Genomic DNA, 14,712 nt, shown 5'->3' with positions numbered 1-14,712 from the left:
TGAATCCAGGAGGACACCCAGATTGCGCACCCTATCCGAGGGGGCCAAAGTTTCGCCCCCTATAGTCAGCGATGGAATCAGCTGACTATGCCGAGGCGCCGGTAGCCACAGCCACTCGGTCTTGGAAGGGTTGAGCCTGAGTCTGTTCCTCCCCATCCAGACCCTCACGGCCTCCAGACACCGGGTCATCACGTCAAGGACAAGCTCTTAAGGACAGATGGGTAGTGTATGTTGCTTCATGAAATGGTATTAATATTGAGCAAATAACCAGTTAAGTCTTGGGCTGAAGATCTGTATTACTATACAAAATCAGTGATCATTCACCATCCTAAAGGGGAAATGGAGAAGATATACAGTACTATGATCTTACCTCAAATCTTCTTTTTTCCTTCATTCCTTACCAATTTAAGAATTTTACTTCCACACTCTCCATTATCTCTGCTTGTTGCAAAGCACACGAATAGTATTGTGTGACCGTGAGACACTCCAACTGTCATAAATGCAAGGATTGGTCTCAAAGGAAGGTTTTTTTTACACTATTGTAGCTTTGAATGTTTGCTAAATGAGGCAATTAGTAAGCCAGGACTACTTGCATGCTGATTAGTGTACTCATTAAACCATGTTGATCTAAATCTTGATAGCCTGAACATGTTTTTCTGGTTTGTGCAGGGGGACTCATCATACCTCATTGGACCAGAGTTCCCCTCCCCAGATAGGAAGTCCGGGAACACCAGTCTCTTGCAAGTTACCTTTACTCAGCACTTATGATGGTAGAGATGACTTTCCACTCCGGAAAACTGGTTAGTAAATGTCAATGGTTGTAGAATATACAAAAGGAGGGCAGTTAAATGGCTTTCTACACCTTAAATGTACTAGCTTGTGAAGACAATGGCTGGGCATGAGAAAAGGAAAGATTCATTTAATCTGATGAACTACAAATAAGAAAGGAATACTGATTCAAGTATCTTACAAAATAGTACATCTACAATGTTAAAGCCCAGCTTCTGACTGAAAATCAAACTAGTGTACAAAATCCTCATTCTACTAAAATATAAGAATTTCAATCTTACATTAGAGAACTAGATAAGCCTACTGTAAAGAATGACTTCACAAACAACCTGTTTTTAGATGCAGTCAGTTCTCCCTTGTAAGAAATCAGCTGTTCAGATGGTAACTGTAACAGCTTAGCTGGTTTTTGCAAAAGCTTCTCTGCAGTCAAACTATGTGGAAATAAACAGCCCAGCTGCTATGTTTATCAGGCAGAGGATGATGAACAAGTGAGAATAAGCTGCATCCACATACACAGGCCCTGTCAGTCCTGTTCAATCACTTGAAGAATGTGTCTAAAAAAATGTCTTCTGCTCACATTCTTTATTTCTTAATAGAGTCATCCTGAGCCTGGTGCCTTCCAGATATCATTGACTTTGAGATTTAGCTGTGCTGGCTGGAGTTGGCATTTGGTAGACCTACAGGGCATTGTATTGGGAACAAGTGTTTTATTTTTATGTTTCAGAAATACAGAATAAATATATTTGTTTAAAAAAAGGCTCATTTCTTGAAGCAATAAGATCTGGTAAGTGTAGATCATGGGTGTCAAACTCGCAATGTCATGTGATGTGTTGCAACATATCATGACTTTTTTGCCATTGCCGGCAATGGGGTGGGTGTGGTTTTGCTATGATGCATCCGGCCTGCGGGCCAGCAGTTTGACACCCCTGGTGTAGATACAGTTGGCTTCTTCCCCCTCCACAATTTGCTTCCTTGCCTAGGACTTTCTACTACAGTAGAATAATGACCACCTTGGTTTTCCTGCTTGCCTCTTCCTTTCAGCCTCAGAACCCAATTTAAAAGTGCGCTCACGATTAAAACAGAAGGTGGTGGAGAGGAGAAGCAGTCCTCTGTTGAGGAGGAAAGATGGGACAGTCATCAGCACCTTCAAAAAAAGAGCAATTGAAATCACAGGTGAGAGAGGACTTTAGCCCAGCTAAGGGCAAGTACTATTTGATTTTGAAAAAAGGTGGATGAAACATTCTGTTCTTCAGTCCTCTCCCCAAGTATGTCAAGAGGGGAGAAAAAAGACTGGGTAAAAAAGAAAAAAATGTGCACTGGTATACTCTGTGTGCTACAAAGTGGCTGATGAAATAGGACAGTGGAGGTCAAAACATTGGGGTTGAAGGAGAAATTGGGCAAATTAGATGAAACAATTTGTTAAATGTAATTGGAAAACCATGTTTTCCTAAAGAAAGGTGCTACAGAGAGCCTTGTACAATTTTCCCTCACTTTTCTCTCTTTTCTGCTTGAAAGGTAGAGCTTTCTGTTTTAAACTTCCTTCATTGATTAGTGATATCTTAGTTCAGAGTGCTCTGGTTAAATTATGTTGTTTTTATTTTAATCATGTATTGCTGAAAAAGCTGGAAGCAAGTCTGAATTACTTTTGCAGGTAATTAAAATAATGGTTTGTTTGACTAGTTCCAGTTTTCCTGCCATTTTTAGCTTCTGTTGCCTTATGATAGATTTCACCTACAGATAGAGACATTAATGAGGCTCAAAACCAAATTTGAACTAAACCAGGAAATTACATTAACCATGGCTAGATTCACATACTGCATTAAGCCATCATATGGTCTGCTTGAACATAGTCATTGTGGAAGTTTTATGGTGTGGGGGATGGAAGTCCAGGACCAGGCACAACTATTTATTTATGCATGTATCTGGTCCTTAGACCCTTATGACAACTACAGTATGCTGTCAAATTCCAGCATAACACTAATACTAAATAAATTGTATTACTGTATAGATATTGCAACATGTGAATTCAGATATGACTAAAAATCAAATTAAAAGGGGGCACAAAAACTCAGGCCAGAGAATGTGAATGTCATGAGAATTATGATAAAATTTCTTTTTTAAGAGCATGAAAGAGGAAGAAATGTCTGAATATTTTTATCTTAATCTTGCTCTAATAGTATGATGATATATACTTATCAAGAAAGTAGTAATCCAAAGACTCTTTACAATATATTGCAATGGAAGAGGAGGGGTAGGTGAGTTTAAGAGCAGATTGAAAAAACATAGGCATGAATATGTGTGTGATGAATTTAGCACTGCATTCATTTTAGATGTATCACTGATAATCCAGACAGTGGTAATTTATTTGGTGGCCATTTAAATTGTGTTGTAGAACACTCTGAAGACATTTTTGTGGGAAAGGAAGGAGTATAGAAGGTTGGCATATTAGCTCTCAGCGACTTGAGGCTCCTTTCTGGAAACTAGAGTTCTCTCTTGTTTCTTTTTTGTAATGTAATGCATCTTCTACTGTATATTATAGTTAATGTAGAAACGTGAATTTGAAATTTCAGAAACAAAGCTAGGGCAGAAAAGAAAGCATTTTTGTGTGGTGGACTCATGCCTTACATACATGATTCCTGTCTTCTCTTTCTTCACAATTCTAAAACAAAGAAATCTAAACACTGTGACTAGAGAATCACAAAAAGAGGCAATGGTCAATTTACAGATTGATATGGTTTCGGTAAACCATCTTGTAAACAACCACCTGCAAGCTTCTCCATTATTAGTGAAAAGAACTACTTCCTCACTGGAAAACTGTTAGAAACTAAGAAAATGTACAGTATGTATTGGGGGAAAATAGGGAATCATTAGTCACTGAAATTCTGTAATGGTACCCTTTCATTTCAATAAAGCTTGTAAAAGCAAACTGAGAATCTTGTTTGGAATATTTTTTTTCAGTTGAGACAGCTGCCCAGTTAACAGCATTGTGAACTACATACATGGGAACGCTAGGGATTTTTTTTTTTTGCAGCCTGTGTAAATTGTATGCTGTGTAACACAATGTACAGTCCTTTATTGCATGCTAACATTCTTTGGTGCTTTGTTCTGTTAGAAGGGAAAACCAAACCAACAATTGAATTTCACTTTACTAACATACGTTTTTCCAATATTTCTTTGCTACCATGTGGATTGAAACTTGATTTTGCTTCAAAATACAAAGTGAGATTTTCAACAGCCTACTTGGGCACAACAGCATCTTAATTCAGTGGAGAATTTCAGTGCAAGGATTGACATGGTGGCAACCTCTCCCCCCCAAAAAAAAACCAAAAAACCTTTCATTGCAGTGTCTTCAATGTGCAACAGTGCTCCTGGATCTGGCCCAAGCTCCCCAAACAGCTCCAACAGCGTCATTGCAGAAAATGGGCTTACTGGGTCAGTGCCTAATATACATACTGAGGTAAGGCTGGTGAAAGAGTGCTGCTGCTTGCTGTGGTATGGCTATTTTATCTCTTTTCTTGTCTTTGTCTTCAGTGGGCTAAATTGGTTTGGTTCTATTTTTCAACAGTTTTGACTCTTCTTACCAATACCGAATGTCTCCCACAATTACATATTCAGCCCATTATTTGTTGCTTTGAATCATAGAGTGTTGGGATTTGGGCCAGAGAGATCTGGGCTCAGATAGGTACCCTATCTGAGGCTCCCCAATAGACTTTGCCTGTCATTATTTTAGCCTCACAGAATAAATGTAAGAATAGCAATGAGCTAATTATGTACCTTAAATCTTTCTTTTAAGTGTGCATATGAAAACCATTTAAAACTAAATCTCTCTGCAGCCAATTGCTCTTTTGATTTCATATTATCCATGTTACAGTTCTAACAACTCTTGTAAGTTAATTGTTTTTCTTTACCTGCCGTTTCTTTCCTGTAAAATGCTTCTTGTGCTGAGATCCATAAAGGGTAAAATCAAATAAAATTTGGCCACAGTCTGGGTTTATATCTGTTCCATATTCTCAATATGGCCTTTCTAATATAATCTCAATATCTACATTAACCTTAACTTTATCATACCATTGGAAAACATGTCATCTGAACCTCGGATTGTGCTCTTCCGATTCTAAAATTCTCTTTATTTTTCAGCAAAACCCAGTCTTTCATCCAGGCTAAACAGCACACTGCAAAATACAATTCTAATCAAGAAGTCCTCCTCCTCGTTCCTTTGCATCTTGAAATTTTTTATATTTAATTTTTGTTTTTCCCTTGCCATACAAACCTAGATATATCTTTCTACCTTTGTTTAAATAATATCAGTTGTCATAATAGGTATTCTTTAAAACAAAAACATCATACTTGACAAAACATTTTTATCACAGAAATTCTCCCCAATAATGACAATTCTAATTTCTCCCATCTTAACATGTCCCTCTTGATTTCATTCCATCTCTTACCATAAGTATTGTGGTATAACATACAATTTAGTGGCCGTAGTGTACTATGTAAATAAAATAAGAAAAAAAGTATTTTGTGTTTTTATATCTCATGATAGATCTCTGCTCTGTTTTCCCTTGTTAATGAGGTCGCATTAAGGAGCTGGAGGAATATCAAGGGGTTTTTTTTCTTGCTCTACAGTACATGTTGTGGGGGATCCTTGGTGCTCTCTGAGCTTGGTTGTTTTCTTGCAGATGTTTCATTACCCAAACTAGGTAACATCATCAGTGCTAGTAAGGAGTGGGGTTTGCTCTCAGTTTATATTCTAGAGACTTGCCCTGTCAGTGTTGGTGGGGTGGTCTTGGAGGTTCTTTGATTGGGCTGTTTACTGTTGGCTTGTTTGGCAGTTCCTTGATTGGGGTATTGAATACTTGATTGTTGGTCTGATGTTAATCTTGGTGTTAATTTATGCTCATCTGGGTGTTGATTGCTGGTGGGGAGGTGTTTTGGTCTTTTTGTTCCCTTTTTGGCTTGTTGATTGTCTCTTGCACAGTATGTACAGTAGATGTTGTTTATGTCTATGCGTCTATTGATGGCCAATTTGTCAGAGTGCCAGGCTTCTAGGAATTCTCTAGCATTTTTGGACTTGGCTTGGTCTAGGATGGTCACAGTTTCCCAATTAAAACTATGATTAAGTCTGTCCGTATGTTGTGAAATTTAAGAGTTTTCATCATGTCTTCTGACTGCTAGTTGGTGTTCATGGATACATTCTGCTAGTCTTCTGCCTGTTTGTCCTACATAGTAGCTGTTGCAATCTTTACACTGTATGTTGTAGATGAGTCCTGTTTTTTTCTTCCAGGGAGGCTGTGTCTTTTGGTTTACTTAGGATGTTTTGAAGGGCTTTAGTAAGCTTGTGTGTTACGCTGATTCCCTGTGCTTGTAATAGTCTGTTGGTGGTTTCTGAGATGTTTTTGATGTATGGCAGTGTTATCCTTTTTTACGGCTTGTGCTGGTTGTGCTATATTGGATTGAGTGGTCAGGTACTTTTTGATGAAGTTGCATGGATATCCATTTTGTTGGAAGATGTTATATAGATTCTCTGTTTCCTTTTTCTGTTGTTCAGGGTTGCTGGTGTGTTTTTACACTCATCTAAATAGAGTTCTTACACAGCTTCTCTTGTGGGAGGTTGGGTTATTACTTTGGTAGTGAAGCACTTGATTGATGTGGGTGGTTCTTCTGTACACTTGTGTTTCTAGTTTGCCATTGTGGTCTCTGCTGATAAGGATATCCAGGAAGGGTAGGTGTCATCTACATATCTGATCCCTTCATTTCAACCCTGAGCTACAGATATTCTCCTTTATCGGTATCTGCATTTTCTTATCTACCCCCCACCCTTTCCTTGTCCCCTAATCCTTCTTTTCCTTTTATATAGATATTGCCCCGAGCTGTCACCGTGGATGGATCAGCCAGCCAACTCAGCCTATACACTTCTCCATCACTGCCCAATATCTCCTTAGGACTCCAGGCTACTCTCACAGTCACAAATTCACACCTCAATGTGAGTATGAGCTCTACCCCCAAACGTTTTGGAAATTTGTAGATATGGAGATAGTAAGTAAATGAAATGAAACAAATGAAATACTGAAATTGAGTAAATGAAAACTATAGTGTAGGCCCTACAATAAAGTATCACAATTGAAAAATAAAGAACACAGAGTTCCTCCTAAAACTCACCCTACAATCTTATGTCACCCCACACACCATGTTAAATGTGACCATACAAAGCGTTGACTGTCCTACACTTGTGAGAGCAAAAAGCTAAAGAGTAGATACAGATATTTGTTTATTTTGATGGGTTTTAAACTACTATAAATATAGCAAATTTCAACATTTCAAAACATGGAGTTCATGTCTAGTTGGCATAGCTAACACACAGTGTAAGGTCCTACCTCAGCTACTCCCTCAGGAAAGCACAACTGTTGAAACAGACATCATTTCAAAAGGATCTTTTACTGAGAGAAAGTGATTGCAAAGACGTAAGGCAGAATCTGGCATTCCTGCGCAAAAGCGTTAAGCTAAAAGTCCCATCTCTCCAGCCCCACCCCAATGCCCCAGTCCATCAGGAGCCAATCCGCTGGCATGAAGATGTGAGAACTTCGAGCCGAAAAGGTGTTAACCGGCCGTTCTCTGGCGCCTCGTTCTCTTGCTAGCCAGCAGGAGTTAAAACAGTTGGCCCTGTGTAAGGTCCTGCCTCAGCTAGCACTCCCAAAAAAGCAGAACTCCTGAAACTGGCATCATTACAAAAGGAACTTTTATTGAGAGATAGTGATTACAGAATAGCAAGGCAAGATCTGAATAATTCCCGCACAAAACATTACATTAAAACTCTCCTTTCAAACCCCAACTGTGCCCAACTGTCCAGTATGATTTCAGTCAATCCACAGGTGTGAAGTTGTTATGGGAACCGGACTGATAAACTGTAGTTCTCACACGTTTCGTTTTCCTCCCGGTCTCTTCCCAGCAGAGTAGCGATAAGACAGATGGCACCAGGCACATTCCTGCTCCTGTTCACACCCAGAGAGATGCATGAAAGGTGAAAAGAACAAAGTAAAGGAAATACATCCCAAAGCCCACAGAGCTTCCCCCCTCCCCAAAGAGCAAAACCTCCCCCCTCCCAACAGAATGGCAGTACTCGAAAAATAGATAGTTTGAGGGTCTGACACCCTGAGGGCTTTTCCCCCTCCCTAATTCCCATGCAGATACATCAAAGCGAAAGTAGGAACAAAGCAGAAACATCCTCAATCCACAATAGCGTGTGCTCCCCCTCCCTTTTTGAATGGCAGCGTTCCAATAGGGACCTGACACACAGGATGGTGTTTCCTCCCCTTCTCTCTCTGTTCATTTCAGTAGTTGGCAGTACCTGTCTGACCTGGCTCAGGAGTTAAGCAGAATGAAGCTTGATAAGATCTTGGATGGGAAGAGAATACGAGGGCTGTCAATTAGACTTGGAAGTTAAAAGAAAAAAATCTTAGAAGAAGCAGGGACAATTGTTGCCAAGAGAACAACATGGGTGTGTCCACATAAATACCAGGAGTTGAGCTTAACTGAAAATATACCTTGTTTCCTACCGTGTATTCAGCCAGTTTGAAGTTCTGCTTATGGCAGTGGCCACTGCAATAGCATGTGATACTGAGTTTTGCACACTTTGTTTTATCAATTGCTGATCAATTTCTGTAAATACTGTTTGTATGATACAATACAATATACTTTATTGATTAGTCAATTGACCATATCAAATATGAGCATCAGCCACAGTAAAATACAATAAAATGTGATAAGATACATTAGAGATAAAATAGCTATGGTGAGATAAAATACAATAAAATATAGTAGATAAGATAAAGTGAAGATGAAAGAGTAAGATAAAATAAGGTAAAATAGAAGAAGAAAACTATTATAAAGTTGATCGTGTCAAATATATAAAACTGATACAAAAATTCAAATAGTTAAAAAGAAAACTTCATAAAAGATTGTCACCCCTATAGTTACCTCCAATCTTATCAAGGTAATCTGTCCTCTTTGAGATGGCATTTGAAGTGAAGAGTGTAGTCTTATTGATGATGTGCAGTGTAAGGACCCATCTCAGCTAACCACTCAAGAAAGCAGAACTCTTAAAACAGGCATTGTCTCGAAAGGAACTTTTATTAAGAGCTAGTGACAGTAAGAAAGTCAAGGCGAGATCTGGGGAAAATCTCACTCAAATGGTATAGCTAAACTAGCAATCTTCCTCCTCCCACCAAAGTCATAATGTCCATTTGAAATCCAGCCAATCCACAGGTGGCACGATGTTTGGGTAACTGGCACAAGTTGGCTCACATCTCAAGGTCTTCTCCAGTTTTGTTTCTCCGTAACTGTCTCCCTGATAAGGGAGACACATTCTTCTCTCAAATGGATAGAGGCGCGAGAGGAAGGGTAGAAAGCGAAAGTTATCCCAAGCAAGCCCCCCCCCTCCCAGCAGAATGGCAGGTCCCAAACAGGAACACATATGCAAGGAAAACAATAAGGGTTTGGGGATCTGACATACGCCCCCCCTAGAAAAACAGGACATCCACCTAGAAAACAGAAAGGAAGGAAAAGAAGAAAACAATACAGATATATCAATCAGGTTTATCAGGATATTTAGCATGGAAACATTTGAGAAGTCTAGGGGCTCTAACATGTTTCTTGTACACCCACTCATTCTCAGCGGAAGGGAGATTCTTCCAAGCTACTAGGTACTGTGTTACCTCATGATGTGTTCGAGAATCTAAAATGTCTTTAATTTCAAAGTGTTCTTCACCCTCAACCATGATAGGTGTGGGCACCTGAGGTGCAGGAGGTCTAAGGTTAGAAATGACCTCCGGTTTGAGTAAACTGCAGTGGAAAACAGGGTGGATTTTCCGTAGGTTCTTTGGCAACTCCAACTCAACCGTCACAGGATTGATGATGCGTTTGACAGGAAAAGGTCCTATAAATTTAAGGCCTAATTTCTTTGAGGCTTGTAAAGATCACAAATACTTAGTGGAGAGGTATACCTTTATATGGTTTTTGTTCCACCCTCCGTTTATTGACTTGAGTCTTATAGGCCTCCCTGGCTTCATCCAGGGCTTTCCTGACTACTGGCCAGGTATTTTGTAACTGTTTAATCCATTCCTGCAAGGAGGGGATTTCAGGTGATTTGGTAGGAAGTTCAGGCTTGGCCATGGACGTTTGACCATTAGCTACCTGAAATGGAGTGAAACCTGTACTGGAGTGTACAGCGTTATTATAAGCAACTTCAGCAAACGGTAATAAGTTGGACCAATTGTCCTGCTGATAATTAATAAAACATCTCAGGTATTGTTCTAGAACTGAGTTCAGTCTCTCTGTCCCCCCATTCATTTGAGGATGATGGGAAGATGACAACCCTTGACTAGAACCCATCAAGTCCAGAAAGGCTTTCCAGAACTTAGAGGTGAATTGAACCCCTCTGAGATTATACGTTGTGGGGCCCCATGAAATCAGTATACATTTTGCACAAAAAGTTTAGCTAAAGTCTTTGCAGTTGGGATCTTGGGGCATGGAATGAAATGAACTTGTCTAGAGAACAGATCCGTTACAACCCAAATTACAGTGTTTCCAGCACTTTCAGGCAGTTCCACAATAAAATCCATAGAGATCTCTCTCCAGGGTGCTGATGGACTTGCTACCGGTTGAAGCAGTCCTTGAGATTTTCCTTGACTCCGTTTAGCCGCTGCACATGTGGGGCAGCTAGCTACATAGCTTTCTATGTCCTTTTTTAATGCAGGCCACCAAAACTGCCTCTTAATGAGATGTAAGGTTTTCACAAATCCAAAATGCCCAGCAGTTTTGGAGTCATGTCCTGCTTGCATTACTTTAAGTCTTAAGGCTGCTGGGACATAAAGTTTTTCCCCAATCCAGGCTAATCCATCCTTTAACACACACAGGTTATTGTGGTTTCGAAACCACTCATCAGATTCTAACGCAGTTTTAAAATCCTGCAACAAAGTTTTTCCCACAGGAGCCACAGGTCTCGATTGGGCCCTGGTGGTTACAGGGGCTGCTAACTGATGAGGATATAAAAATGGTTTAGTCACTTCTGCTTTCTTGTTGTTCTATTGTGGTAGTCTGGACAATGCATCAGCCAAAAAATTATTTCCCCCAGGGAGGTAATGGATAGTGAAATTAAAATGATGAAAGTGTTGGGACCACCTTGCTTGTTTGGGCGAGAGTTTCCTGGGAGTTTTCATCTGGTTTCAAGCAGAGGAGATCTTCGGCCCATTTCTCAGCCTGGAACTCCTCCACGTGGGATTCAGTTGCGACTCCCCCGGCAGAGCAGCAGCTTCTCCGGGTTGAGTACTATGCAGATCTTGCCTTATGTAAGGACCCACCTCAGCTAACCACCCAAGAAAGCAGAACTCTTGAAACAGGCATTGTCTCAAAAGGAACTTTTATTAGGGGCTAATGACAGTAAGAAAGTCAAGGCGAGATCTGGGGAAAATCCCACTCAAACGGTATAGTTAAACTAGCAATCTTCCTCCTCCCACCAAAGTCATAATGTCCATTTGAAATCCAGCCAATCCACAGGTGGCACGATGTTTGAGTAACTGGCACAAGTTGGCTCACATCTCAAGGTCTTCTCCAGGTTTTTTTCTCCGTAACTGTCTCCCTGATAAGGGAGACACATTCTTCTCTCAAATGGATAGAGGCGGGAGAGGAAGGGTAGAAAGTGAAAGTTATCCCAAGCAAGTCCCCCCCTCCCAGCAGAACGACAAGCCGCAAACAGGAACACATATGCAGGGAAAACAATAAGGGTTTTGGGATCTGACATGCAGGTTCGTTCCCTGCAGTAAGTAAAACTGTTTCTCCTGGGTGTCCCACTATTTTTTAGTTTTTAAATAAGGGTCTAAATAAGTGGCCCTTTCTGGAGAGTACAATTTGTAGTCAATAAGAATGTGTCCAGTGTCTTCAGTGGCTGGTGCTCCACAGATGCACAATCTTTCTTCAAATGAAACTCCATGAAACCTCCCATGTCTTATGATGTAGTCCAGTTGTTTGAAGCAAGCTGTAGAAAAAAGTCTTCTGAGATGCTGAGGCATGTAAGTTGTTAAATATTTTTCTAACTGGGAGGCACTTCAGAGACTTGACACATTTAAGTGTTGCAGTAGGATCTTTGGCAGCCACATCAATAACTCTTTGTTTGAAAGCTTCCTTGGTCTTTAGCTCTGATTGGACTAGGAATTGGATGGAGAATCCATATTGAGAGATGACATTTGAAAGTTGGGTGGCCCAAGCACGAGGTAGCTTGTTGTATAATTGCTCTTTGAAGCAGAGTTTGGGTAGTCTACCTGGGTCCATGGATAGGATCTTCAGCCAGTAGTTAAATACTTTGATTACTAAATGGCTTTGTATAGGGGGTATGATCACCTCTGCCCTTACTGCTGGGGCTGGTGTAGACGTATCCACCCCAAAGATACATTTCAGAAAAGTAGATTGCATCTGTTGCAGTAAGGGGGCATTTATATATCCCCACATGTTTGTGCCATGTATGATCATTGGGACTATTTTGCCATTATATACCTTTATGATTGGAATTTCTAGCTATACTTGGTAAGCTGCCTTATGGTGTTGGCACAGGCTGTAGCCCTTAAAGAGCTTCTCTTAAAATGTGGGAGGCAGGAATCTGTTTCTGTGAAAACAAGTCCTAAGTATTGATAGGACTTGTACTATGCATTCCCTATCCAGGCTCCAATTTTACCTGGTCCGCCTCTTCAGAAAAACAACTATCTTAGATTTGCACTTACTGATGTTCAGGTAGTTGTGTGTGTAGTATGTACTAAACCTGCTCAGCAGTCTTCCCTACCTGGGTGTGTGACATCAATACCATGTCATCTGCATAAAGCAGAATGTTTGCATGTTTATTTTTAACTTTAGACATATGCATATTGTTAGAGCAAAGGGACTTTGCAGTGTTGATGTACAGGTTGCATAAAAAGCCCGCCAAATAATCATATTGGGGAACGTAGTTGCTTGCATACCTTTTATGGGTGGGGCGTTTAACTTTGTATTGGAAAATTGTTACTTGTGTATCCAGACTTGGTTTCACTCTTGACCGTGCTGATACTTTGTAACTAATAAACATGTTCTTTGAGGAATTTGCAAGCCTCGGAGTTCTGCTTTATTCGTCTCTGTCTGTTAGAACCATGACATTAAACCAAGTCTCATAAAACTTTGTTTTCTCAGGGTGCTGGGCCCCGACCGCCTACCTACTCACTTTTGGGATAGCGGTAAAGACTCAGCGAAGATTCAAAATGGAGAAGAGTGAAACCGCTGCTAGCCGCAACGGAACTCCAGCTGTCAGAGTGCAAACTGACGCTCCAGCCACTGAGGAGGCGTCACTGGCAGGGGCTCGGCCGAAGGCCAGGTTAATCCAACCTGGGAAACTGGTACTGCAGGAAGGAGCTACGATCCTGGCGGACCTCTATCAAGCCAAGGCTGCCCCTCAGTGCAGGAGCACTTCTCTAACCGCTGGAGAGGAGCTTCTATTGCTACTGTCCCAGGGTTCTTCATCTGCAGATAGCAAGAAAGGAAAGGGGTCAATGGGATGGGATGACTCCGGAGAGTGGAGGTTCCAGTTCGCAGTCCACAGCCCCTCGCTCGAACAGCTGAAGGAGAGGTTTGGCAGGCTGTGATGTCAAGCCCTGTATCCTAGCCAAGCCCGCTGCCGTGGCCTCAGGATGCCTGTCCTAGAGCCCAGCCAAGAGAAGTCCGGAGAGTGGTTCGGCCACGTCCCCAGGACCAGCAAGCCGCCCAAGCCCAATAGCAGGTGCAGGTGGCTCCCCCAAGGTTCGAGCCACCTCCCATCAAGCCCACCTTTGATGGGGACCCCGAAAAGCTGACCTTCTTACTAAACCAGGTGTGGGCTCATTTAGATCGCTACGCTTATGCCTACCTGGATGGGTCTATGATGGTGAATGCTGTGGCGGCAAATTTAGAGGGGGAAGCAGCTGACTAGGTGATCAACCTCCATGATGAAGGGGCTCCTGAATTACACAATATTAACCTATTCATGGAGCAACTAAGGGGTCATTTTGAAGACGAATCCCGAGCCCTGCTAGCCAAGAAGGAGATCCACTGCCTGAAGCAAAGAGGTTGCCCCGCTAAGGAGTACGTTTGTGAATTCAGGAGAGTTGCTGGTCGGCTTGGGCAGTGGCCAGAATGGTCACTGATCAACTACTTCAAGCAGGGGCTAGATCAGAACTTACTTCAAGCCTGCATCATTCGGGGTTTTCCTAACCTATTGCGTGAGTGGTACAGCATGGCGATGGTGCTGGACATTAAGTTGGACCACCCTAGAAAGTCAAGCACCACTGAGCCCAATCTGCCCCATGTCCAGGAGAAATGCCTTTATGGCCAACATTCCCAAGCCACTGCGTCTACCAGCACCTCCCAAGTACCAGCCAAGGCTCCTATCAAGTGCTACCGGTGCAGTCAGATGAGCCACTGTGCTGTGGGGTGCCCAGCTCCTAACCCTCAACCCAGGAGCATGCCAGTCACCGTCGCAAAGCCACGAAAAGCTCCCAGAGGGGGAAGAGAAAAGTCAAACTGGGCACGTCAGGACCCGAGCATCGAGGCCAAAACCTGATCCGAGCCACAGCAGATGCCGGCACCTTACAACAGTGACGAGGAAGGTGAGGAGGACCCCGTGGTGAGTCAGCCCATTCCCTCCTTCGCCATTCCCGCTAGGCTAATAGTGCCCAACTTGAGCATCCTAATAACTCGGGGTGCACTCGGTGCTTAATTAACCTACCCATCGTACTCAAACTGGGCATTCGAGCCAAACTACTGCCCCTACCCATGAGGTTTGAGCAAACCAATGGGTCCCTCATCGAAGGTACCTCTGCCATGCACCTAACAGAACCTGTGCATTTGGAAATGGGTTGGCATTGGGAAATCATC

At 41.9% G+C, this 14,712-nt stretch overlaps 1 protein-coding gene across 1 annotated transcript in view; it reads left to right on the top strand.

Moving 5' to 3' along the window:
- The window catches only part of LOC114923299 (histone deacetylase 5-like), a 17,012-nt gene extending 3,244 nt beyond the window's left edge, over positions 1-13,768 (top strand). Inside the window, exons 4-9 of the mRNA XM_029286071.1 lie at positions 670-800; positions 1,831-1,965; positions 4,122-4,246; positions 6,647-6,772; positions 7,974-8,087; positions 13,577-13,768. Of these exons, the coding sequence (XP_029141904.1) occupies positions 670-800; positions 1,831-1,965; positions 4,122-4,246; positions 6,647-6,772; positions 7,974-8,087; positions 13,577-13,768 (823 nt within the window). The remainder of the gene's footprint in view (positions 1-669; positions 801-1,830; positions 1,966-4,121; positions 4,247-6,646; positions 6,773-7,973; positions 8,088-13,576) is intronic.
- Positions 13,769-14,712: the final 944 nt, after the last annotated feature.

Source organism: Protobothrops mucrosquamatus, unplaced genomic scaffold (assembly GCF_001527695.2).
Source record: "Protobothrops mucrosquamatus isolate PMUCROS unplaced genomic scaffold, P.Mucros_1.0 scaffold2813, whole genome shotgun sequence".
In the NCBI taxonomy this organism is placed as follows: Eukaryota; Metazoa; Chordata; class Lepidosauria; order Squamata; family Viperidae; genus Protobothrops; species Protobothrops mucrosquamatus.
This window is presented reverse-complemented; position numbering and strand designations above follow the sequence as displayed.